The sequence below is a fragment of the Chelonoidis abingdonii genome, chromosome 7, assembly GCF_003597395.2.
Source record: "Chelonoidis abingdonii isolate Lonesome George chromosome 7, CheloAbing_2.0, whole genome shotgun sequence".
Classification (NCBI taxonomy): domain Eukaryota; kingdom Metazoa; phylum Chordata; order Testudines; family Testudinidae; genus Chelonoidis; species Chelonoidis abingdonii.
Window position 1 is genome coordinate 59,235,378 of NC_133775.1, and position 26,809 is coordinate 59,262,186.

The following is a 26,809-nucleotide window of genomic DNA, read 5'->3' on the forward strand; positions in this document are numbered from 1 at the left end:
GGATACTGTTATTGTTACATGCATCTTTGGAAAAAAGTTAAATATTTTAAAATTGTAACTAGGAAGTGACACTAATAATTAAAAAGCACAAAAGCAGGAGAGATTTCTACACTCTTGAGCATGAGGGGCACTTGACAAATAGTCTCACAAGCATAATGAAGCAGGCAGAGATCAAACTGGTTGTATATTTTGTTTATCAGCTTCATTTCTATCGGGGTGAGCATTGATACAGAAGGTAAGCCAAACAGATTTGAAGCAATACTCCAACACTGGAAGAGCAGAACTGCATTATTTACACCTACGTGCCTCTTCCACTAGTTCCCTTTCCCACAGCTAACCTGTATTAGCCAAGGCAAGCACTGGAGATTCATGCCACCGTAGGCATTATTCCAAGACTGACGACAGACAGTCAGCTGAAGTCAAACACAACATTCTAGCAGAATATTGTGCAGTGCTACACAGCAAGTGCTCACTTCTTTCTTAGAGGCTTCAGTGAACCCCATAATGCACTGCATCACACTTGTGTTAAATGCTGTAGTTTTTGTTGAGAGAAAGCAGAATTCTCTCCATGAAGGAGGCAAGTAGTATGTTCAATGCCATGGACTGATGCTGGTTTGGGAGTGAGACAATAATGCTGAGAGCTAGCTAATAGATTTCGACATGGCAGCTGCATGGGACACAAGGATGGGGCCTATGGTTTCTGTACAAGAAATGCTTTGTTCTTGGAGATCCAAAACTCCTTACCTGTGCATCAATAATTTTCTGCTTTGCATCAATGACTGCTTGCATCTCAGCATGATCCTTCTTCAGCTCCTCTTCGACTGCCATTAGCCTGGGACATTGAAAGGGATCAGGAAATCTTAATGCAATTCTAGAGTGTTTCAGACAAAGCTGTAGCTCAAACAAGTCAGCCCAACAACTGGCTCTCTTCCTTTTAAGAAGAATATTCTGCAGTCGATTTGCTCCTCTGTCAACTTTAATTGGCTAAACTCAGTCCTTACACAGAGAACAATGCCAAAATTCAACAGCTCTGAACAGTGTCAGGACCACTGATTCCAGTGTTTGGAGCCCACACTTCAAGAGGCGCTCCTTCCCTCTTTCAAAGAAGTGTGGTCTAACTAATGAGTAGAGAAAGCAGAGACTTGAGAGTTAAGGTCTTGGATCCTTTCCTCAGCTCTGCGTGCAAGTCACTTAACTTGTGTGTCTCAGTTTCTCCATCTGTAAAATGGGGATGAGACCACTTCTGAAGTGTTGTGGGGTTTAACTGAGGACAAGAGCTGCCTGCCTGCAAAATATCATGCTCTTCTTGTCACAAAGTAATAAGATAATCAACTGGGTTTCTTCAGTCTCTACAGAGCTTCCATGCTTTCCACCAAAGCTTTTCAAAAGGCACTCTCCTCTCACCTGCTAATGATGCTTTTCATCTGACTGTCCTTCTCCTCCTGCTGCCTGCGCAGTCGTTCCTCACTATCTTCCAGCCTCGTCTTGTATTCCATCAGCAGCTTCTGCATTTGCTGCTCCTGCACCAGAAGGCGCCGCTCATACTCCTCCAATCGGCGGCTTGACACTTTCAGACGGTCCTTCAGCTTTGCTATCTCTTGCTCGTACTGCAGGCAGAAGTGGAAGGGACAGAATTAGAAACAAAAGGGCTAGTTAGATACAGAAGTTCGGATATTTTTGGTGAGGTGTGCATTTTTCTCTTTAATAACACAGAAAATGCAGGAAACGACAGGAAGGGCTAGAACCAGTCACTATGATAACTATGGACTAACATAAGATCCTACCCATTCAACTCTAACATTTTCTAATATTGCCCTACAACACCCCCGCTACACCACACAGCCTGCCGTTCTGCCTCAGTTCTGACTGTACAGCCCCTAGCTACTCCGAATAGGCTCTCTAAGAGGTGCTAATAGTGCCTATCTGTACGGTGGTTTTCTGATGTGAACAAACTTCCACTATGGATTAGGCTAGGATCCAAACAACTCATTTTCCGTTAAGACCAAATCAAGGTTTGAAGTCAGATGTCCAGATGCCTTGCACATTAACACACTATATAACAGAGCCTTTGCGGCATTTATTTTGCTGAAGTTCCATTCTCTCTCCTGACTGCTCCCTCTGGTAATTCCCCCTCCAACAACGGAATTGACCTCCATACATTTCACTCTCCCTTTACAGGTCCTTCATTATTCCTAAAACTCTACTTTATTTTTGCCCCCAAACCAAGAAATTTATCTAGGAACTTGTATGGCTCCTGTCACTGTGGCACCTGTATGCCTGCATACCTATTTGGAAAATAATGCACATTGTTGCTATAAATAGACATGACAATTATACGCCTGGGAACACACTACACTACTGACACGTCAGGAGACCCACATTTCTTCAAATCATATTTGAAAATTACAGATGTGAAAAAAGGGTGGACATTTGTACACAACACCAAACTCTTACACAATCTGATCAGGTGAAGCCCAAAACAGGAAGAACATGAAGGCTACTGTTGGTCTAGTTGCATAATATGTGCCCACATTAACCCTTGCTCTGGCAAATAACCAGACTTATTTTCATGACCCATAAAATTTGCACAAGCATTAGAACACAGAGCTGGTAGAATATCCTAGTACCAGCATTACTTTAAATAACAGAAAATGAGACTAACAGCATCTAATATATTTAAACTATATGATTTATACAAGAATGGCCATACTGGGTCAGACCAAAAGTCCATCTAGCTCACTATCCTGTCTTCTGACAGCAGCCAATATCAGGGGCCCCAGAGGGAGTGAACAGAACAGGTAATCATCAAGTGATCCATCCCCTGTTGCCCATTCCCAGCTTCTAGCAAAACAGACTAGGGACACCATCCCTGCCTACCCTGGTTCATAGCCATCGATGGACCTAACCTCCATGAACGAATCTAGTTCTTTTTTGAACGCTGTTATAATCTTGGCCTTCACAACATCCTCTGGCAGGTTGACTCTGCATTGTGTGACAAAATACTTCCTTTTGTTTGTTTTAAACCTGCTGCCTATTAATTTCATTTGGTGACCCCTAGTTCTTGTGTTATGAGGAGTAAATAACACTTCCTTATTTACTTTCTCCACACAAGTCATGATTTTATAGACCTCAATAATATCCTCCCTTAGTTGTTTCTTTTCCAAGCTGAAAGGTCCCAGTCTTATTAATTGCTCCTCATATGGAAGCTGTTCCATATCTCTGATCATTTTTGTTTGCCTTTTCTGAACCTTTTCCAATTCCGATATACCTTTTTTGAGATGGGGTGACCACATTTGCACGCAGTATTCAAGATGTGGGCGTACCATGGATTTAAATAGAGGCAATATGATATTTTCAGTCTTAAAATATGGAGGTAAACAGCAAGGTGTATTTACAAGGCTCTTCCGATGCCTATGCTGTTTTAGTCTATAGATGTGTTTGACAATGGTTTCAAACAAAGCGTGCAACTGTCCCAACATGCTTATGAACCGTATTAAATCTGTGGTCAGAAACAATGCAATTTACTAGCTGTGGGGTAGCCTCTACAGGATGGGAATACAAAAAATCCTTCTTCACATTGGAAGGGAAAACTGTGCTAGTAACAGCTGCATTGAAAGCATGATTTTGGCACAACAAGGCATGCCATCATTCTGAACAGTTCAGCCTGCTGCCGTGGATAGGAGCTCAGTGGAAGCCTCAGGTCTAAGAGCTTGGGCTGGTGAATGCACACTGCAATTACCTTCTCAGCATGCTTGACTTCATCTTGATGCTGCTCTGTATCCACCTCTTCCTCTTCATACTGCCCGTTATTCAGAACCCATGCAGCTGTCCTTTCCACTGGTGACATTGTGGCTGAGTCCACAGGTGACTGAACCTGGAGCAGAGAGGACTGTAAGCATTTGTCAAAGAAATCACATACAGCCTGGCTCTACAGTCAAAGTTACTCAGAGAAGAAAAATGGAGGGAGAAGGCCATCGTGAGTCCAGCAGTATCAAAGGCTCCCCACCGCTACTTTCTTCCAGAGATATTCCAGACACATACTACACTTCAGCCCCTCTAACATCAGTGCATCCAGGAAAAGTTTAATGCAGAAAGACCCCTCTCTGCATTAAACCCATGCACACAGCTTCCCCTCAATCAGTCATTTTCCTAAAACAATTCCATACTCCTTAAGGACAAGAAAGGGGAGTGAAGGCATGCACACAACAGAATCAGACAACACACCCCAGAGTCCAGAAGTACTGTGGTTTAGATCTCTTATAAGGAAGATTAAAGACAGTACAAGACACTTCAGAAAGGAGATGGGCTTACATTTGAAGAGATGACTGTTTGGTGCTTGCTGATATGCTACTTGTTTGCAGATGCACTTTCCTTTTTATGGAAAAAGATCTTGTTACTGATTGGGTCCTGACCATGTTCACCTTCTGCTAGCTAGCTTCCTGGTAAGGCTGTCTCAGTCCCCCTCTCACAGCACAAAAGACGAGGAAGTTTTTATTTATTTGTAGCTTGCTTGTGAATGGTTTGTTACTTTGAAGAAGTGAGGTGCTTAACTTGAGATGCAATTTTTCTTTAACACGTCTGTGGTTCATTGTATTAAAAATGCAACTGTGTGCGTGTTACTGTGGAACTGTATGTAACTCCTCTAGGAGGAGGGAGATGCTAGTGTAATTCCTACCATTATCAGTCCTTGAAACTCCAAGAAAACCCCTTAGGTGAGGTGTTAAGGCCTGCTCCTGCCAGAGCCCATGGCAGGGTTGGGGTGATTTCAGGCAAGCTTATTAATAATCATGTAGGTTCTTGTATGGTCTTTAATGTGTTTTCTCTGTAGTGCTTTTATCTTAAGAATGAAATATGCGTGCACCAAAAGAGCTGTGCGGTACCTATACATGGGGGCAGTGACACTGTTAACCTGCTATGAAGTGAAGATAAGCAGGTCAGCTTGCCTTTGCTAGGAACCAAACAGTGAAGGCAGGGAACTGTTCAGCCTGGAGATACCCCAGTCAGGAGGGAAAGATGGGTGCCCTTGTTGGACCATAGGGGAGAATATGGGCACAGATGCCCTGAAGCAAGAGACCAGAATTTCTAAATTCTGGGAAATATTGCTGTTGAGAGAGCAACAATGCTTTATTTCCCCAGCTTCCCTTTTGTGAAACTTGAAAATAAAGTTTCTTTCCCAGCCTGCTTTCCTTTTTCTGTTAACATGGCAATTTGATGCCTTGTTTTGGCAGCAGCATTAAGGACAATACCAGCACATTGCTGGGGATAAGGCAATTTTGTTCTTCTCTATAAATATATTTTATATCTTATTACCAAGGGTCGTTGGTCCTGAGCAGAGATGCTATGGATAACTATGGCAGCTCCGCTGAAATTTTGGCACTCAAACTCTTCCCTATGAAATGGGCCTAGAGTTACACCACAGAGCAGGCATACTCAGCCAGCACTGATGGAGAGCTGAGGGTGAGGGATCATACTGTATGGTGAAGTGGCTAGTTCTTCTTCGAGTGCTTGCTCATATCCATTCCAAGTAGGTGTGCGCGTGCCGCGTGCATGTTCGTCGGAAGAATTTTCCCCTAGCAACACCCGGCGGGTCGGCAGGTGCCCCCTGGCGTGGCGCCTTTGCAGCACCGCATTATATACCCCTGCCGACCGGCTGCTCCTCAGTTCCTTCTTACCGCCCGTGTTGGTCGTTGGAACAGTGGAGTGCGGATTAGCTGACCTCCACCTCCCTAGCGTTTCACCCGTTCTTTGTCTCAGTTCGTGGTTATAGTTATAGTTTAGTGTTAATCTTAGTAGTTAGTCTAGTAGTTGTTAGTGTAGTTATTGTATATAGTTCGAGGGCTGAGGTTTAATCCTCCTCACCCCTCCGTGGGACCCGGGCTCATGCCTGGCTCTCCCAGTTTCAAACAGTGCTCGGCCTGCCGTCGCCGATGCCAACTGGGAGACCCCTATCGATCGTTGCCTGAAGTGCTGGGGAATCCATCTTACAGACAAGTGCCGTATCTTGTAGTCCTTTAAGCCAAGGACAAAAAAGGAGCAGGGACTCGCGTTTAAAGCAGCTCCTGATGGAGGCGCCCTGACCCCTGCAGCTCCCGGCACCGAGCGCACCACAGTCCGCACCGGGCAGAAGTTCTTCGTCGGCACCGGAGGCAGCCGGTACCCACCAGAACACCACATAGCACCAACAGTCTCCGGCAACAGAAGTCGCCCGGCACCGCTTCCCTTTCGCCGAAGGCGAAGAAGTCGGAAGGCTCCTGAGGCTGCAGTTCCGCACCGCAGTTTGAGCATGGGAAACCGTGCCGGCCGGCACGCCATCTGCCGCGGCACCGTTATCCCAGCACCGTCGACTCCGGCCAGGCAAGAGCCGTCGAGTCCGGTGCAAAGACAGCTCCCGGCGCGATGCCTGGTCAAGCTTGCTGTTCCCACTACGCCGGAGACCTTCGCAAACGGCGAGGAACTGATAGCCCTTACTGAGCCTTCTCCTCAACCCCGGCACCGCCGGTGCGGGACCTCCTCAACGGGAAGCCGGCTATGCTTCAGACCAACGTCTCTCGGAGCAACGGACAGGCACCGGTCGCGGTCGAGGTCCCGGCACCGCTCCCACTCACATCGCCACTCGCCTTCCAGACGCCGCTCGCAGTCCTGGCACTGATCCCACTCTCGGCGCGTCGTACTCGCGGCACGGTCCAGGTCCAGGTCCCGTTCCCCGGACCGGTACTCAACAAGACGGTCTGCCTCCCGCACCGTGCTCTCGACGGAGTCCATCGCGGCCGCGTACTACTCTCAGTCCCGGTCGACCTCCCGGCACGTGCTGGTCCATCCCTTAGGCGCCGTCCCGTCTCCGCACCGGTACGGTACTCAGGTCTCCCCGGCGACCCGGTACCGTTCTCAACAACGGCGTACATCCGTACCAGCCTCACGGACTATCCGCTCCGCCGTTGGCCGTCGAGACACCCCTCAGGTTCGTCCCGCCCAGACAGCGCCTCTATGGGGATGTGGACCATACCCGTTCCTCCTGAAAATCCAGGGACTGGAACAGCCGTCGCAGTGGTCCTTCTGGACGCCTTGGGCCTACCACCAAGCCCAAGGCGATCCCACGCACTGCGTGCGCGATCTGCGGCTGCCGTCCATCGGGTACCGGAGGCCACCGTCAGTCGTCCTCCTCCAGCAGATGACGACATTTCAACCGCGACCCAGGACCCCGAGGGCGCTCAAGAAACGGCCCCCCCTCTGGAACAAGAACCATAGGAGGAACCTTTGGTCCCCGGTCTCTCCTCCTCCTCCTCGCCGGATGAGGCGGTGGCAGGTACTTCAACTTCAGGCCCGCCCCCCATCGACCTTCGAGCCCACCAGGACCTGCTCCGCCATGTCGTGTTGAGCATCAACCTCCAGGTGGAGGAGGTTCCTGAGGTGGAGGACCCTGTCGTGGACATTCTGTCTTCGGATGCCCCGATGCGTGTAGCCCTGCCTTTTATCCGCTCGATACAGGCTAAAGCGGACTCGATCTGGCAATCTCCGACGTCCATCCCTCCAACGGCCAGAGGTGTGGAGAGGAAGTATATGGTACCCTCTAAAGGGTACGAATACCTTTACACCCATCCTCCTCCATGCTCTCTGGTTGTGCAGTCTGTGAACGAGAGGGAGCGCCATGGCCAGCCAGCCCCCGCCCCAAAATCGCGGGAGGCTAAGCGCATGGATCTACTCTGCAGGGGGTCTACAGTTGCGTGTCGCTAACCAGCAAGCGCTGCTCAGTAGATACAACTTTAATACCTGGCAGTCCATGGGCAAATTCACAGAGCTGGTCCCGCTGGACTCCCGCCCTGAGTTCCAGAGCCTTCTTGAGGAGGGGAAAAAGATCTCCCGGACCTCCTTACAGGCCTCCCTTGACGCCGCAGATTTGGCGGCTAGGACCGTTGCGTCAGGGGTCACAATGAGGAGAATTTCGTGGTTGCAGGTTTCCGGCTTACCTCCCGAACTGCAATACACGATTCAAGACCTTCCATTTGAGGGGCAGGGTCTTTTCTCTGATAAAACAGACCCTAGGCTCCAAAGCCTTAAGGACAACCGCATTATAATGCGCTCCCTCAGCAGGCACACCCCGCAGACCCAACGGAGGTCCTTCTGGGCACAACCTCAGCGCCCCTACCCCCCACCACACCCACGTCAGGACTTTAATAGAAGACGGGGCCATGTAAACCGGAGACGTCAGTCTGGTTCCCAAGGGGGACAAAATAATGGTTCCGCCAAACCACCGCCGGGACCAAAGCAAATCTTCTGAAGGTGCGATCGAGAGCAGAGCACCAGTCCTTCCCCGGACTCCTTTCCTGTTTTCCAACCGCCTTTCTTCCTTCCTCCCAGCGTGGACCCGACTAACTTCGGATCGTTGGGTTTTGCGCATGGTGGATTTGGTTACCATCTCCAGTTTATTTCGCCTCCTCTCTCCCACCCACCCTCCCTGTCCCTCTTCAGGGACCCCTCTCACGAGCATCTCCTCTGCCAGGAGATCCACACGCTTCTCGAAATCGGAGCCATAGAGGAGGTACCTCAAGATCTCAGGGGCAGAGGGTTTTACTCCCGCTATTTTTTAATCCCCAAGTCGAAAGGAGGTCTTCGACCCATCCTAGACCTCCGCTCAACGCCTTCTAAAGAAGTTGAAGTTCCGCATGGTGTCCTTGGGGTCTATTATCTCCCGTCCTGGATTCGGGGGACGTTCGCTGCTCTCGCATATGAAGGACCGCTACTTTCCAATGTACCCATTACCCCCACCAGACCGCTATCTGCGGTTGTGTGCAGACCGTCACTCCAATTTCCGTCTCCCTTCGCCTTTCTCTCGCCCCACTGTTTTCACAAATTATGGCATGTGGGCCGCTTCCTCGTCGGCAACGCATATGTCTTCCCTTCCGTGACGACTGGCTTGTCGCCGGTCTTCCGGGCACAGGTCGCCGCGCAAAGATAGCCGCATCGAGGGAACTGTTCGAGACTTTGGCCCTGACAATTTGACAAGTCCACTCGTACGCAAACTCAGAGGATAGAATTCATGGGGCTGTCCTTGGACTCCAGCACGCTCGCTAACAGCTGCGCTTCCGCTCAGTCCGGTTCCAGCAATAGTCTCCCATAGAGACCTACTGCCTCCCACGACCTGCCCGGGTCTGGTCTCAGCCTCCTCGGTCACAATGGCGCTGCACCTTTTGTCACCGAAGCAAACGCCAAGCTCGCCTCCCCCCTGCAAATCTGGTTAGCCTCCGTTACCGCCCATGCAAGGGACAGCATGACGTTGTCGTCACACTCCCTCAAAAAAGCGTTTTGCACTCCTCCGCTGGTGGCAAAGACCCTCCCTGGTCGTTGTTGGGCATGCCGTTCCACCCGGCAACCGTCCATATCGGTGACAACGGAACGCATACCCTCTGGGGGGCGCAATGGGTCTCGTCGGACACAGCCCTCTGGTCCGCTCAGACGAGCTGTCGATCGCAATATAAAATCCAGAGCTGCGGGCGGTCGCGCTCACCTTGTAGGCTTCTCATCACTTACGAGGCCGCTGTGTCTTAGTGCCACGATTGACAACACCACGCGGATGCATCTATAAAAAACAAGCAGGAGGGAACGGCCGTCTTCCCTCTTGTCAAAGGCATCAGGCTATGGGAGCTTGTATAGCCCACGTCCATTGGACTGGTGGCCTCCTTGCCTCCCAAGTCCAACTCGTAGTAGACCACCTCAGCAGGTCTTTTTTCTAGCCCCGAGTGGTCCATCGACACGACATAGCTCAATTCTCTCTTCCAGAAGGTGGGGCTTTCCCCAAATCGAACCTTGCGCCATCCACACAAGCAACCGTAGTTGCCCCAGGTTCTGCTCTTTGTCCGGGGCCAGGTCCGCTCATGCCGGGTCGATCTGGACGCCTTCCTCATGTCCTGGTCGACGCACTTTCTATATGCCCTTTTCCCCCACCTTTTCCGCTGGTGCTCAAAGTCCCCTGGTGAAGCTGCGCAGGGGAACGGGCTCGAGTACATTGATCGCCCAGCGCGCCTTTCGCCAGCACTGGTACCAAATCCACGTTACGCTGGACCTATCAGTAGCCAGCCTCCCCCATTCTCCGCTGGAGCGCTCCCATCAGGGACCCTGATATCCAGGACCACGGCCGGGCTTTCTTCACTCCGCCAACCTCACCAATCCCCCACCTCGACGGCGTGGTTCCTGGCGGGTTTGAAGCCGCTTGGAGCATGCACTGCTCTACTAGCCGGTGCAAGCAAGTTCTCACTGGGTAGCACGAAGCCTGCAACCCAGAGCTACCCAGGCGGGGAAGGGTTCTCCTGCTGGTGTCAGACAACAACCACGTAACACCTTACCCAGCGCTCCCATCCATTAATTTTGAATAACTATGGCGACCTCAACAGCGAGGCCTCTCGCTCTCCCATGCTCCTGCGCGTGCACCGGCTGCCCATATCGACAGTTCATCCAGGAGAAGAGCTTACTCTCCATTCTTCTCTCACCCGATGGTTCGAAGGTTCTCAATAACAAGGGCCTGGAGCGCGCGCTGTTCCCCAGATCGCCCCCGGGCCCCTCCTGGGATCAATCTGGTTCTCTCACACGCCTATGGCCACCTCCTTTCGATACGCTTGGCAACCTATTCTTCCTGTATCATATCCGGGAAGGTGGCGTTCCTTGTGGCATTACATCGCCAGGAGATTTCCCGGAGCTTGCCAGCCTCTTTATGTGTGGACCCCCCCACCTTAACGACGATATTCCACAAGGACTCACAGTGCAACTGCAACCCGCATCCGGCCCGGGCCCTTCTTCCAACACACCCGCGTGCGTTTTTTCACACAAGACATCCTCACTTCCGCCGGTCCTTTCCCTTAAACTCACGCTCGTAGAGCAGCACCTAACACTCACTGATGTTGTGATAAGCACGGTGAGTTGCCTATACGCACAAAGGACAATCGACCGAATCCGACCCTTCGTAAGACAGGACCCACTTTTTTTGACGTGGCAGACCAGGGAGGATGAAAAGGTTCACCTGTGACCGTGCTCAAACAAAACAATATTTTTTCATCCTGGTTACCCGCGTGGCTCGGACAACCCGTGCATGATTTTAGCTCACGCCTCTTCACAGGCCAAGTGCTGCCATTCCACCAGAGCTCAGGGCCTCCTCGATGCCTTTCTATTCGTGTAATACACGAATATGCCGTGCAGCTACGTGGTCCGTGCACACCTCACTGGCCATTACCCTTGGGTGCAAACAGTCCACATAAGCGGACATCTGAACTCTGGTTTGGCCTGTTTTTGCCCTTCAGCTAATCCACCCGACCGCCAGACCGGCCTGGTAGCTTTGGATTCACGCTGCCTTCGGAATGATATGAGCACAAACACTACGAAGAATGAAAAGACTGGTTACTTACTTCAACCCATTGACTGTTTCTTGTTACGAGGATGTGTTGCTCATATCCATTCCACACCCGCCCTCCTTCCCCACTGTCGGAGTAGCCGGCAAGAAAGAACTGAGGAGCGGCCGGGTTGGCAGGGGTATATATGCGGTGCCGCAAAGGCGCCACGCCAGGGGGGCGCCTGCTGACCTGCCGGGTGTTGCTAGGGGAAAATTCTTCCGACGAACGTGCACGCAGCGCGTGCACACCTACTTGGAATGGATATGAGCAACACATCTCGAAGAACAACAGTTACAAAGGTGAGTAACCGTCTTTTGTTAATGCGGAGCGGCTTACTCTAGGGAGGAGGCAGTCCTGAGTCAAAGTCTGACCAACCACATGACCTACACCTCCTATGTTACTGCTTTAGACAGACAAGAAAAGAGGACCATTGCGGGCTGGGCTGGGCGCTTTGAGGTGTGTGTGTGGGGGAGTGGAGGCTACTGTAGTCTCTTCCACACTGGAGCTGTTGCTGATATAGTAGAACCCCTGGAAACCACTCCCACCACTCTCCAGATCAGCAGCTACGTGTGATCCCTTTCGAGCAGCTGAGCGTACTTTCCCACTAGGGCCAGCTATGCGCTGAGAGGTGGTGCTGCTACTGAGGCAGAGTGAGCAACTGTTAGGGCCCAGCTGCTCTGACCAGTCTCTATCAAGGTTCCCAGCCAAAGTCCACAAGCCTGCCACAGGGAAGAGAAGACAAAAGGGGGCATGATGTAGTGAGGCCCCAGAAGACTATGCCTTGTAAAGGCTGAGGGTACTCAGCAAGCTGCAGCTGTGCAACAGGGGCAGAACATGGGGATTTAGAATGAAGCTCTGGGACCTTTATGTGGACGGCTCTGGATGCCAAAATCTCTCCACGAATGCAAAAGGGGGTGTCCGACTACACAGATGGACAATGGACACAGTGTTTATTAGTCACCTTGCCTGGATGGCAACAGAGCACTGAGTGATGTAGTTATCCAGGTCTGACATGAGCGATGGCCAGTGGCTTTGCTGGAGGAGTGTAGGGTTTTTGTGTTTTAATTTCTTAGTGGAGTAGTGGTAAACTAAAAATATGGGTATCTGAGGAGCAGGGGACATTCCCCAACACATTATAACCATTTAAAATCAGCTAAATTATGAGTCCAAATGGGTCAGTGTCCTCCTTTTCATTTTTACCCCTCTTTCTCAAATGCATAAAGGCACTTAACTAGCTTCACATACTAAGTAATGGTCCGTAGAATTTCAGATTGTTGCCTCATTTAGTATTTTAAAAAGTGAGTGAGCTGCTGGGGTGAGATCTTGCTTGCTGGGTTTCAGGGAAGCATATTTTATAGGGAAGTTATAATATTTTACAATAAGAGCTTGCTCAGCCTCATATCAGGTCAGACATCCAGGTATGATTTCCAGTTCCAGTCTTTTAGGTCTTGTCTACACTGGCAGTTTACAGCACTGCAACTTTCTCGCTCAGGGGTGTGAAAAAACACCCTCCTGAGCACAGCAAGTTTCAGCGCCGTAAAGCTCCAGCGTAGACAGTGTGCCAGCACTGGGAGCTACACCCCTCATGGAAGTGTTTTTAAAAGAGTGCTAAGAGTGCCGTGACCACACAAGCCACATTAAAGCACTGCAGCAGCAGTGCTTCAGAGTTGCCAGTGTAGACTAGTCCTTAGTCACATGCTCAGGAGCTGAGAGTGCTGCCGAAACAGTGACTCAGCCATTGGTCTAAGGGATGCCTTAGCTCTGCCAACAATGATATCCTGATTCTAGCAACATGGAGCCCTGGCAGTGATGGGTGTAGAGATGGGTCGGAGAGAATTTCAGGCCTTTGACAGAGATGGAGGCCCTCTGCCCGGAAAGAGAGAAATTTGTGGTGGAAAGGTTAATAACCCTCGGTGGCAGCATGACTGATATTGCTATTAGCAGTGACCTTACTTTATACATATGCTCCTGCAGTTAGACTCTTCTCTTCACAGTATTTGCTGTGAGACAGAGACAGCAGAGAGAACATAGACCACGGGCAGCTCTGCCACCAATCAGCATCTCTTAGGAGTAAATACTGTTGTAGCCACTGGGAACTGCTAGAAGGCTTGAAGGACTTTGATCCTTAAAAACAAAATTGCTTTTTATTTTGGTTCTGGAGAGATAAGATCGCACAAGGGTCAGGACAAACTGCATTAACAACCTCCTTCTAGACCTCTGGCTCACCAGCATATCCTTTCAGTTAACCTTTAAATTGAAGAATGGAATATTTTCAGAAATCAAATTCAAAAGCATGAACAGTTAGGACACCCACAAAGAAGCAGGCGGGAAAGGGTAAGATGCAATTTGAAAACACTAACACGAGTCCCAAGAGGCAGTATTCCCAGAGATGGAAATTTATTCAATACCAAAGTATCTCTGAAAATTCTATCCCCCACCTCCTCACTAAACAGAAATGAAAGACAGAAGCTAACACCTCCCAGACAAGCAAACAGCCCTGCTCTGTGCTCAAAAACATATGAAACTTGCAAAGAGGTTGATAATTACAAATATCACTCAGAGAGAACTCATCCAACTTTTTTTTAAGCCAGAAAAAGAATTCCACAGTGATATTTGCAATTAAAAATATGTGGTGGAATTTGCTTCAAGAACAGGCTGGCCACTTAAGTCAGAATAGTTCAAGAAGCTTCTCAGTTGTCTGGAATACCAAACAACAAACCAGATTGATATCTGTGACTGAACTGGGAGCAAGGAAACTAACTGCTGGTGAAAACAGTCAGTGTAGAAAAGGAAGGATGGAAATCTGGGCAGACACATATAACTCAACTTTTATAATCTACAGGGCCAGTGGCATCAACATGACTGAAGGATAAAAGGAGATGGTAAAGAGAGGAGGAAAGTTTGCGACATCACTTTGGCTCTGTTATTTCTAAGCAAGTGGAGGAAACTGCTTTACTTCATAGGAATATGGCGATCAGTACCTCAAGATGACACAGATTCGAAAGATTATCCAAGGAGTTGTAAACAGCCAACTGGGGATTTCTCAAACATGCAAAAGGCAGTGGCTATAGGTTTTCCCATGCACGGCCATATGCATGTGTATGTGCTGGAGAAAAGGGTCAGTAATATTTTTTAAAAGGCTGCTTTAAAAACAGCCTATATGGTTCCCCGCAACACTGCCTTCAAGCAAGTGTGTTTATTTTTCTAGCCATTTCCAGTAAAAGGCCTCAAGGAAACTAACTATTTCCAAAGGGAATTCCTATAAGGCAGTGCAGTACAGAATGAAGCTACCAGAAGAAAACACACAGTTTCACCTGGCAGCTGAAGCATTAGAAAAGCAGTTAGTGGATTTCCAAGTACAGCTCCTATTATACTGGGCTGAAGATTCCCCCCACCCCAGCAGTGGTTTAAACATCTAATATATGGTACCATCCAACATACTGTATCTATCAACCCACCTATACCCACTTACAAGACAAGCACCCAAAATGAGGGATATGCACACAAACGACATAAAAAACCTTAAACATTATGGGATTAATTTCTTTGGTATCAATATCATTGCCTAATAAGCTTGGCTTTGTGATTCAATATTTCCGATTTCAGTTACAGTAGTGAAAGCCAGACACCATATGGTAGTTTTCAAGCACTGATTCTTCTCAGGTTCCCAGATACCAGGTATGAGTTGTCCTACTTTTTCTCCCATACATTGCTAAAGGCCTCGTCTACATTTAAAAGGGTTTGTTGGTGTAGATACTTACTGCTAGAGCGATACCAACAGGCTCTCCTGGTGGAGATGCAGCTAATACCAGCAAGCCAGTATAGCTCTACCAGCAAAAGGACCTTTTGCTGTGCTGGTATAAGTGGAGTCTGCATTACCAGCTACCATAGCTGTCAGTTAGGGGTGCACTTTTTTTTCACACTCTGAATTTGCTGACAACATTTCTAAGTGTAAACCAAGCCTAAGCAGTTGTAGCTCTCCCTTGCCACAAGTCCTCACTCACACCTTTGTGACTTCCAGGATCGGACACTGCAGTGCCCTTTACTTGGACCTATCTGCAAAGACCACCTGGAAGATTCAGCTAGTGCAGAATGCAGCCACCTGGCTCGCGTATTGTGTCAGCATGAGCACATAACTGCTGTTGTCAGAGAACTGCAGTGGCTTCCTTTCTGCTTCCCTGTGCAATTTAAGCTGCTGGTTTTAATATATTCCAGAGCCTCATTTCAAAGCCAGATAAGGTCACTGAATGACAACAATATACTTAGCTTTCACGTAAACTACAAAACTCAAGTACTGAAAAGCAAGGATATTAACAGTTAGGACATCATAAACCTTAAACTGCCTAGAAATGCGCTGTTCTAACCTAGAGCAGAGAAATGAATACAGGAAATCTTCATAAATCAGAGTTAAGGTGGTTGTGCTATGGACTGTTGGGCATTTGTATGGACTATCTATCTCAATTTCAGTATTTAAGTATTTCATTTTATGGGATACCATTACATTGTACACATCAGTTAAAATATTTATTAGACACTTTTTTGTTCAATACTATATAATTGCTATTTGTTAAGAACAAAATTGTATAAGATGGAACATGCATAATGTTATTGACTTCTGGTAAAATTAAGTATGTGGATTTGCATATGAGGCCAATCAACATGCATTAGACATAAGTAAATATATATTCCATTTTATTCATATTCTGATATTACTGATGACAGAGTAGTGGAGGTTGGAGCTAAGGTTGTTGGGTTGTGACGAAATATACATTTCTTTATACTTGATGAGAATATTGCATTTGCTTAGCAGTTGGGCGACATGGATTCTATGCTATTCTTATCGATTCATTTCCCTCCTCTTCAGTAGGCAAATATACTGTAACTCAGCCATCTCAACTGGCTTTTGAAACAAAGCTTTTTGTTCTTGGAATTCTTCAGTTTTTGCTTCTTTGAACAAATTTGTCACTTCTCCTATTGTGAAGGTAAACTGAAAACACAGCTTTTTTAAATCTTAATTTGATTATCTTGTGCTCATTTTATTTAACAAGTGAGAGTTGCTGGCCAAGGTAATAATGGTAGCAAGGCAAACCACAACCTGTGCCTGCTGCTCCTACCCATTCCAGCCTCTCCTCCCATAATACTAGAATCAGTTCACATTTCTTGTTTCACATTTAAATAAAGTAAGTGGAAAATGTTGAAGTGGGCAGTTTACCTTTGAGGGCTACAAATACAGAGAATGGACAAAATGTGGGAGAAGGACTTTGTTCCTACCTGCTGCGTCTGCTGCCGCTGAATTGCCCTCACTTTGGGGACAGGGCTTTCTCTGGAGGACGAGGACTGCTGCCGCGACCGGCTCCCATTCTGAACTGGCTCTGTCACCATTGCACCTGAAGCTGCTGACAGGCTCCCTGTGCTCCGCAAGGAAGCGCTATGTGGCAGGGACTGTGGTGCTTTGGCCCTGGCGCCCAACCCAACCTGGTCCATTTTACGGATCTGTGCCTGCCCAGTGCTGTTCTGGCGGGGCAGAGCCATAGGTGCATGCTTGTCTGGCACAGTGTGCCGTCTGGTAAAGTCCTCACTCTGTGTGCTGCGTTTGGTGAAGTCCTCCATGCTGCTGTTGCTGGGTCCACTGAGTTTGAAGTCTTCACTGTTACTTTGGCTTCGGGAGCTGGCAGTGCTTAAGTTCTCCAAGCTGGAGTCCACAGAGGCCTTTGGCATTGGTGGAGGAGGGTTGTTGAGCTGGTAAACCGGATTCTGGAAGGAGAGGGGCTGGAGGCTGCCCTGCTGATTCAAGGCTGGGTGCAGCGGTCTCCTTACTTGGGGAGCGCTCTGTGGTGTGCTCTGAGTCTCCCGGAGCTGTTTGATGTTGGCCACCTGTGTTATAGAGAGCTGGCTGCCTGCCAGACGCAAAGGCACATCGTGCAGGATGGATGCGTGATCACTGTGAGTTGCATGGGGATCCTGCAGGTCCATGAGGGAGACGCTACGTCCATTGGGCAATATGCTCTCCCTCTCGTCCTTGTCTGAGTAAGTCATGCTCTGGGTGGATGCCTGCTGAACCAACAGTAAGGTTTTCCCTCGAAAATACCCATCTATATTTTCCTGGGTTGGAGAATTCAGTTTATGTGAGTCACTGTGGAGCAGATAGGCATCTGGTTAATTTTTAACCAGCCACAACCCCAGTCAATCTGTCACAAAAATGCCCTTCTTCCTCAATTAAACCCCTTCCCTCTCTCTAAAAAAGCCTCAGGGAACTAGATTATTTCCTTCTGTGAAGATTTTCACTTTTCTTAAGTCACAGTACACACGTTTCCAATTAGTTTAGCTTGAAGAATAAAGCCTTACTTAAGAACTGCCTGACTGTCTTCTCACAAGTAAAACTCAAACCATTCCCACTGATTTCTGCCCCCTTGGACATTGCTGTTTTCCAGTTAGATTCCAAACCAGTCTAGACTTCATTTCACTCTTCCTCAGCCTCCCAGAACTTTAGGCTATACCTGTTCAATCTGTCTGAACAAGTAATTGTAGGAGTTGCTGAAGGCTCAGAAAGTAGACACATCTGAGACACAAAACAAAGCCTTACACTTGGCAGCACAAAGCATGGACATATAAACCACTAGGTTGCAAGTTCTCATGCATTTCAGCCATCACCAGGCTTTTTGCTGGAGCTCTCCAGAATTGTAAGAATTACAAGGTGAGAAATGTAACACTAAATACAGAACAGATTATTTTTGCTATTCTAATATTTTCATTCTCCCTCAGCTTAACTATAACATGATTTCTCAGTGCTATTGGAAAGGTAATCTAATCTCTAGAGTGAGATATTTCAGTCGGCTTTACAGGATTTATATTGAGCTACACGTTTTGTTTGTATCTTTCCATCTCATTGCACTTCACCCAGGTTGGCCAGTGGTATAAGGTTTGGTTTTCAATATCCTAAGTCATTGACTTTAGGCAAACCCCAGCATCCTGGCTAAGTGCAAAGCTTACATGTCTTAGCACTAGTCCTCGCATATCTCAGTGGGATCCTGTCCTCCCTACTACAGACAGCAATTCTAGAACGTCCTAGTTATAAATTTGGAGTGACTATGCTTGGACAGGGGTTCTCTTAACACAGTCTTACAACCTGGCCGATCCTACATCCCTGCTGCTTCATATCTGCTCTTGAACGCTGGCTGTTACATACCCGTCAGTGGGGTCCTCGAATATCTTCTGAAGCCCTGAGGAGAGACTGCCACTGACATTTGGACTAGAGCTGTGCTCGGTGAAACGCCGCAGCTGCTGCTGTATTGGCGTAGGATTGGTCATTGACTTGGTGATATCAGCAAGAATGCGAGGGAGGGGTCCAAGTTTTGCCACGGTCGCCTGTAGGAAGGAATTTTCACCCTGATTGGACAATAAGCACCGCGACATCCGCCATTTTTTGATAACGATGCAGAGGGGTGGAGGTTGGAAGGAAGGAGGGTGGGTGTTTGTGTGTGGGTGTGGCAGGACCATAATGCATTGTTACGGAGCAGCGTAACCACGGCGACGAGATGAATGAAGGAGACGAAACAGGGTGCAGCAGACATTGAGGAAAGAAAAGGAAATAGAAAAGAAATTAGGATTGACCCCCAAAAATAAAATTCATGCTCAATAAAACCAAACTATTGCCATTCCAACACAAAACTGTCATGCAAAGCAAACTAAATCCAGGGTAGAGTCAAGTTAAAAACTAAAGTAACTACTAATTAATGGGAATTCAGAGACTACAGAATCAGCTAATGGGAGGGAACTTTCCAGGCAAAAGGGGTCATGTGGTAAAAGAAATGCATGCCAACAGAACGGGGGGCGGGGGAGCTGGGCTGCATTCAGGAGATCCAGGAGAGAATTGCAAGGGTTTGGGGGAGGGAGGTTTCCATTTCATCAGCCTTCTCCTTTTGGCTTTCTACACTGATGCCATCTTTTGTACCAAGGTGCTTTCAAAAGCTGGGAGCTAACATGGCTTTCACCACTTCAAATGAAATTAAAATTAATGGCATGAAAACTCCAGTAACATTCACTTCAGTGCATGGAAACTCCAGTAACATCCAACCCAATATTTTCTTTTCAATCAGTGACTAGCGCTTAGTTACCACCTTGCATCATTACACTTAAGTCTGGCAAGGCCTCACATAACAGCAACTGACCATAAAGCAGAGTTCTACCAACACTATATCCTTGTAGTGGAGGCTGCTGTTCAGATTTTCTGTTCTTCTCTGGAAATCTGCCCTGAGTTTATAAGGTGACTTTGGCATCTACACACTGCCACTGGTCGGAGTGCGGGTAGAGGGTAAGGGAGGTATTATCACACAGTAAAGCTCATTACAAAGACTACTTTCCTGTGAAAGACAGGTTCCACCCCCCCCAGAAACAGGCATCCAATCAGTTGTCTACAGTGGAAAGTTACTTTACACTCGCTTGTTTCTCCCAATTATTTCTCCTTTATTAAAACCTCCAGCTTTTCCTGGTCACTTAATTTATTCCCTTTCCTAGTCCCTGTAATCATTGCCCACAGTGAAGCAATATGGCAGTGTAACATTAACCCTTAATTCCCATTTTAGCACAAACAAAACCCCTTTCCCCAAACCTGTTAGGATATACTGATACATCTGCACTGGGAAAAGTGCACTGTATACGCTAGCTTAATACTGTATCCGCTTCCTGCCTCCACTCCCAAGTCATATACCACTTATCTGCATTTTGAGAGCAGTTCCACGGCCCCCAGTAACTATGAGATAAGATCTGATACTGCCAAATTCATAAGTCCAGTTCTAAGGAGGGCTTTTCCCTTCTTTTTCCTTCTGACAGTGCCAGAAACTTTCAGTCTTTGGGCCAGATCTTCAGCTGAGGTAAAGTGGCAATGGCCCGATATACATGAACTCAGGATCTGCCCATGTATGTTCAGGTAGTCATTCCAGTGGCCTCAGGAAAGCAATCTTTGTAGGAGAGATTTTACTGCATATGACATTTAAAGTGGAAAAATGTACGAGTGTAGATGGGAAACTGACAAATTCAAAAATTCTTATCAAACTAAAATGTGTGTTTTTATCTTCATGCATCAAGGGCATTTAGATTTACTCTACCACACCAACACAAATAATTTTATACTGTACCAGTAGGAAATAAATATTTGAATAAATCATTATTTCTCCAAAACTTGCTAGTAACAAAATATTATTAGTAGCTCTCTGCAGACAACTCATCTCCAATTTGAAAAGAAAAGACCTGACAGGTACCGTGTAAACGGAATCTGGGACTGCAGACAGCATAATGTGGATTTGAAACTCTGCAGTGTGATGAGAATAGCCAAATGCTTGTAAACATGTAAAAATGGCAAAATCTTATTCATGAACTATGTTCCTTGCGTCCGAGTCCTCTCCCTGCTTACCAGTTTTTAATTCTATTAGCTCTGAAGAGCCCACATGGCTAGGGAAAAGCAAGCCGGAATCTGTCTCATGCATCAGCCAATTTGCCAGCTAAAGGCTGACGACAGAATGTCCATTACCCGTGATGATGTAGGTAGCAGAATAGACACAGCCTGGTTTTCAGATCTCAGGAGCTTGCAGTGTTGGCTCTTAGAGAATCAGCTTCACCATGCACAATGTGGGGCATGTAAAAATACGAATGGGACAGGGCATACGTGGGGAACCTGACCTAATGCTAAATCTGATCCAAAGCCTGTTGAAATCAGCAGGAAGATTCCCAGAGACTGCAGTGGACTTTGGCTCAGGCCCTTAATAAAAACACTGCTGTTAAACTACTCCAATCTGGGAGGAGGAGGAAAGCCTAAGAAGGGAATGTGCAGCAATGAGTTGTCTCCACTGATATTCCCATTCTCCATCCATGCCGTGCCCTTTTTACCCTGCACAGATGTGAGTAAGGGAGTGGGTGTTCAGGGAGGCTTCATATCACTGTGCAGGGGACAACACTGAACACCCAGCCTCTGCAAAGCATTTACACTTGTGCTGGAGCACAACTCCCTTGCACATCCTGTGCAAGGCCTCACAGGTCTTGCAGGAGCTAGGCCTTGATCTGGAATCACTGAAAGGATAAACGCCACAGTCACATACTTTTCTAAAGAGTTACTGAACTTCAGAAAGTTTCCCCCTAAAATAGGACTTGGCTGCTTCTTGGGTATTTCCTGGTGTTGACAGTTGCTATGGTACCATTGCAGAATCCACCCTCCTAGCCCTTGGGCCTGCTTTACCTTATCAAGCTGGGACACAACCTCCCATAATAGGGAGTGCAAAACTGAGAGCTCCCTGCCCAGGTCAATGTAGCCTTCAAACCCAGGGGTGTTTGATATGGTGTCCGGGTTAGAGATCTCCAGGAGAAAGCGCTTCATTCCCCCCCATTCATGTTCCAGGAAATCATTCATGAAGGCCATGTACTCCTCTTTATTACCAAACCTAGAGAGAGAGAGAGAGAGAGAGAGAGAGAGAGAATGACCTCCACACAGAATACAACAGATGGATGTTCAGATAATTATTCTAATGCTTTCCCCTTCATCTTTCTTCCTGGGGTAGGAGAAGAGGGGCAAGTGATTGAAGAATCCCACTGCTTTGCTTGACTCATCTGGGTACTAACAATCCACTGTTCATACCACTGGGGGACAGGCACCACCAGTGCCCCCACATACACTACCCTTTTTGGAGACTCTGGACATATGTCCTTTGCATCATTCCTTTAGCTGTGAGTTTGGATAAAAGGAGTTACCACCTTCAAGTAACTTGTATTGAATTCTACTTTTATATTTTATATGAGATCAAATGAAAACCAAAGTGTATATGTACTTACACAGAAAACACCTGACTCTGTTCTCAATCACAACAGTTTACACCAGTGTCATTTTACTGACTTCAGTGACACTCCTGAAAACAGAATCAGGCCGACAGTGTACACGTGTCAGTGCTCTTCTTGGTTTATTTGGTTTATGTAGCCAAGCACTGTGTGGGTGGAAAAGCACCCTCCCCATTCCAAGTTTCACAGAGCATTCCTAGGATTTAGCTTTAGAATTGCATTTGCACAGAGCTCTCCTTTCCTTCCCTCAGTAAGACGCAGTGAGACTGAGACCCCTGAACATTTTGTTGTTGCAGGGCTAATATGCTACTGCCACCTACTTAGCAAAATTGGCGAGGTTCTGAATGACTTTAGCAATGAGTGTCAGAGTGCGAGATGTCCGGTCGTCAGGATACTCCTGCATGAGACTGAAGAGACTAGGGGACATGATAGACGGGCACAGGAAACGGAGGAAGAGTGAGGCGCTGATCAGGCGTTCACTGATGTCCTGCTTGCCCCGACTGAGGCACTTCTGCTTCCAGGATGCAAACACCTCCTTCAGCTCACGAGGAAACACACTGCAAACAATTAAATCGATCAATAAAATGACAAAGGTGTGAAATGTAACAGGTTGAACTGTCAGCCTGTCACAGGAAATGCAAAACCATGAGAAACAGAAATGCTGGCTATTCTATTATTTCAGCCCAGCAAATGTTATTAGGTTTCTAGTCCTAGCTCCCAGATCACCATTTTAGTTGGTACACTTAAGGATTATTCAAAGCATTCCTCTAGAAGATATAAAACTAAATCCTTTTCAATCACTTTGATTTACGTGTTAAGAAATGTTCATCCCTAGTTTGAAGTGAATGGCAAATTGGTTTGTAAAAATTCAGATACACTGAACTGTTGCTCATTTCTATAATTGGACTTAAGACTTTGAATGCAGAGTTAACCCTTTTTTTTTTTTGCTTTTCATTTGATCTGGCCTGAAGCAGAAAAGCCAGTATTTCAACATTTCCAGCTTGAGCAGAAGTCGACACTAATAGAAATCTTCTGTGAAGCTTTTTCCCTACAATATAATTTCCATACCACTTTTGCAGATCTAAGAGGTCTGAAAAACAGTTCACATAAGCATCCAAGCTATCAGCTGCTTATTCAAATTGAACTTCTGAAGTTTAGTTTTCAAGTTACCCTCATTGATTCAATCATCATTCACTATATCTCCATTCCCACAGTAAATATTTCAAGGGACATTCCCATATGATACAGTACTTAGGACTGAGTATGGTGTCAGTACTGCTTGTTTGGACGGAACTTCTCTCTGCGATGTTGTGTAGAGAGTGGTTAGCTACAGGAACCCAAGCTCCTATAATACACGGAAGTATATTTGTCCTCGGTCTCACAACTGCTGCTTTCCCATATTTTGGAGAGAGAGGGATACTCTTTTTGCCTTTCCTAACCAAATGGTCAAACCAAGTGGCCAATGAGTGAGAGGCAGGTGCTCACCAGTAGGAGTTGATAATCTTGCAAAAGGCCAGCTCACAACACATTTTCAGGTTGCTCTGATGATCAGTTAATTCACTGGATGAACATTTGCTGGGATCGACTTCACAGTTCTCATCTGACTCATACAAAGCCTTGATGAATTCCCCTGTAAGGGAAGAGGGTTACAAACAGTGGCAATTACAGAAAAGTCTTGATGTATCTTTAAATCCTGTTTATGCCTCTGCTTGGCAACTGCATTTTCTGCACCCAGCATCTGCAGTGAGGTAGTCTCCAAACACCAGATGTGGACTGCATGACTCCTCATAACTGTTTTCAAACACAGAATTTGCCATACCAGATCAGGCCATTCGTGCTCTAGCCAACAGCTGAGGCTTCAGAGGAAGGCAAATCCCACTCGTCTCCCCTCCCAAAATAATAAATCTAGCCAGCTGTGCAACTGCTGTACATTGGGGGGCAGAGAAGATGAGAGGGAGAATTCCTTTCTGACCCCTGCAAGATATCAGCTTATACCCTGAAGAATGATTATCCTTACCTCTTTTTGCATAAATACAAAAGTTATTAGCGATCATAAAATTATCCATCCCTTTAAAATGCAAAGCCAGGCTACTTGTCTTTGTGACCTTCTCTGGCAATGAATCTGACCATACTTTTTATTTTTATTAGTTCTAAATTTACTGTATTTTAATTTCATTGAGTGTCACCTGGTTCTTGCATTATAAGACATGGTAAAAAAGGAGGATTCACCAGTTTTCACTCTGTTCTTTGCAACTGTGAATAATTCAATCCAAGTTAACTAATCCTGGTTTAAGCAGTCTCTTGTCATCCTTACATTTTGCAGAATCTTTGCCGCCTATTTCTAGAGCTTTTAAATTTCTACCCTCTCTTTCTTAAAGTGAAGCAATTGAAACTGGACACACAACTTCAGACTGGGCATGGTGGGGCCTCCATTGGTTGATATTCTGTAATGTCAGCGTATTTTCTACTCTCTCTCATATGGACTCCAGGATACTCATTACTTTTTAAACTGCTGCTGTGCACTGGGTATCTTCCCTTATCTGCTTAATGATTCAATGACTCCTGAGTTGTGTCCTCACTTTGGAGTTTATGCCAGAAGGACTGTCTGTGCAAAAACTGTTTAAGAAACAAACAAAAAACCTCAAAACCAAACCACCAATGGCTTTGCAAGCAGGACAGGTAAGTATCTTTACCCAAATCTTTTCACTCGGGCTTGCTGGGTTCAGGCTAAGAGACTGTTTCATTGCTATATAGATTTCTGGGCTCAGGCAGGAGCCCAGTTTGGGACCCTCCCACATCTACATGGCAGTGAAATAGCCCTGCAGCCTGAGTCGGCTGACATGGACCAGCTACAGGTGTCTAGTCGCTGTGTAGACATACCCAATGTTGGGATACCACTTGTGGCTGGGATTACTTGTTTGGCAGTGGCATGTGTCAAGAGCAAAGTTTGCGGGGAGGGCGGGGGCAGGGGGGAAAGGCACAAAGCCAGCAGTGTCTCTGTGCAGGTAAGAGAGGTAGACAAGCAGGATGAGTCTGCTAGGCTTGCTGGGAGGGGGGTAAGGCTAGGAAGGTAGGAAGTTGGGGGGGGGGGTTGGGGTGAGTGCTGCTATGGGAATGTAGGTGGTTTGGCCTAGTAAAGCAGGAGTCTGGTCTAGTGGGGAGAGCAAGTGTCCAGGTTGGGGAATGGCACCAAGGGTCAGCACCAGAGTCGATTTCTAATTACCAGAGTCAGGGGTCAAGCCAAAGTCAGAAGCAAGAATCGAAGCTGAGGGTCAGGGCTGAGGTCAGATACCAAAAGTCAGAGCCAAGGGTCAAGCCAAAGTCAGGGTTGGAGGCCGGGGTCAGAGCCAGGACTGGTCTCTGATGGTTGGAAGTGAGGTGTGAGGGCAGGAACTAGAGGAGAGGCAAGGATCAAGCACAGGGATGGAGCACAGTGGGAACAGGAGTGAAGACACAAGTGAGACAGGAGTGGAGCAGGAATCAGGAACAGGGTTGGATATAAGAACAAGCAAGGTCCAATGTAGCCACAAGAAGAAATCACCTTGTTGCTTGGGCAAACTTTCTGTGCCACCTTCTGGCTTAAATAGCATGGTTGGAACAACTGGCAGAGCTGGACAATCCTCCAGTCAGGGCTCCCATGGATGGTGCCTTGACTGAGGCTATAGTCCTACTAGCTTCTTGGCCCACCAGGTTTCAGCAGACCTTGGGTGGAGGACAGGATGCAGTTGCTGTCCATGGACTCCTAGGTCTGGGTTCGAGACCTGGGACATCACAAGAGCAAGAGCTAAGCATGTAGGGTGAGATGAACAACTGATTCTGTTCTTTTCCCTGAGTAAAAAGCACTTCAAACAAGCATCCTCAAAGGGTCCCCGGAACAGCTTGAAGCAGGTTCTTCTGGTTTGTGATGCTCACTAGCTTCACAACCTCATTCTCTCCAGCTGGCCACATGTAACCCTAAATACTTCTGTTTGCATCTGGTGCAGGATTAGAAGCTTAGGGTGGGATTAAGAGAAATATGACTGTCAAGGTATTGAATTAATTGCTTAAAAGCAGAGGTCATGACCAGAAGGCCACCCTGGAAATTTGCCAGTAGCTCAATGCTGCACCTAATGTGTATGCAAACTGTCAAATCTTTATTATAATACATACATGCACCCAACCCAAATACCGGCTTGGACTTGTACCGTCTTTGACAAATGAACAAGAACAGCTTGGTTGGAGGTTCCCCAGCAATAAAATCCAGTGGATGATAAGCTTTGCCTTCAGCCTCACACCCCTAGTGCATATCAGTTTTCAGGTGGGACTTTGGGCTGCCCTGCTGTATGGAACATCTTCAACATTACGATTCCTTTCCCCCACCAAAGGGGCTATGCAAGCTTACGCAGAACACTACTGACCCTTTCCTGAAATTTTCACTTAACTTCTTTCATCTGGGATTATATGTGATACTGGATTCACCAGCAATGTCCAGATGCAAAGCTTACACAATGCAAAAGCACTGAACTTCATCTATGTTGTCAGTATCTTTCCTAGTTGTTAGATTATCAAAATCACATTTATCCCTATTCACGTACTCCATAATCATAAGGAAGAGATATGACATTTAAATCAAT

At 47.0% G+C, this 26,809-nt stretch overlaps 1 protein-coding gene across 5 annotated transcripts in view; it reads right to left on the reverse strand.

Annotated features, from left to right (window-relative positions):
* The window catches only part of RASAL2 (RAS protein activator like 2), a 229,188-nt gene that overhangs the window by 7,016 nt on the left and 195,363 nt on the right, over nt 1-26,809 (reverse strand). For 4 of the 5 annotated variants that reach the window (XM_032804785.2, XM_075067913.1, XM_075067912.1 and 1 more), the window contains 8 exons: nt 23,682-23,826; nt 22,517-22,753; nt 21,604-21,805; nt 18,562-18,761; nt 16,647-17,508; nt 3,740-3,874; nt 1,405-1,607; nt 745-832 (listed from right to left, as the gene is read on the reverse strand). In XM_032804785.2, the coding sequence (XP_032660676.1) occupies nt 745-832; nt 1,405-1,607; nt 3,740-3,874; nt 16,647-17,508; nt 18,562-18,761; nt 21,604-21,805; nt 22,517-22,753; nt 23,682-23,826 (2,072 nt within the window). The remainder of the gene's footprint in view (nt 1-744; nt 833-1,404; nt 1,608-3,739; nt 3,875-16,646; nt 17,509-18,561; nt 18,762-21,603; nt 21,806-22,516; nt 22,754-23,681; nt 23,827-26,809) is intronic. The other variant, XM_032804786.2, reaches the window with a different exon arrangement.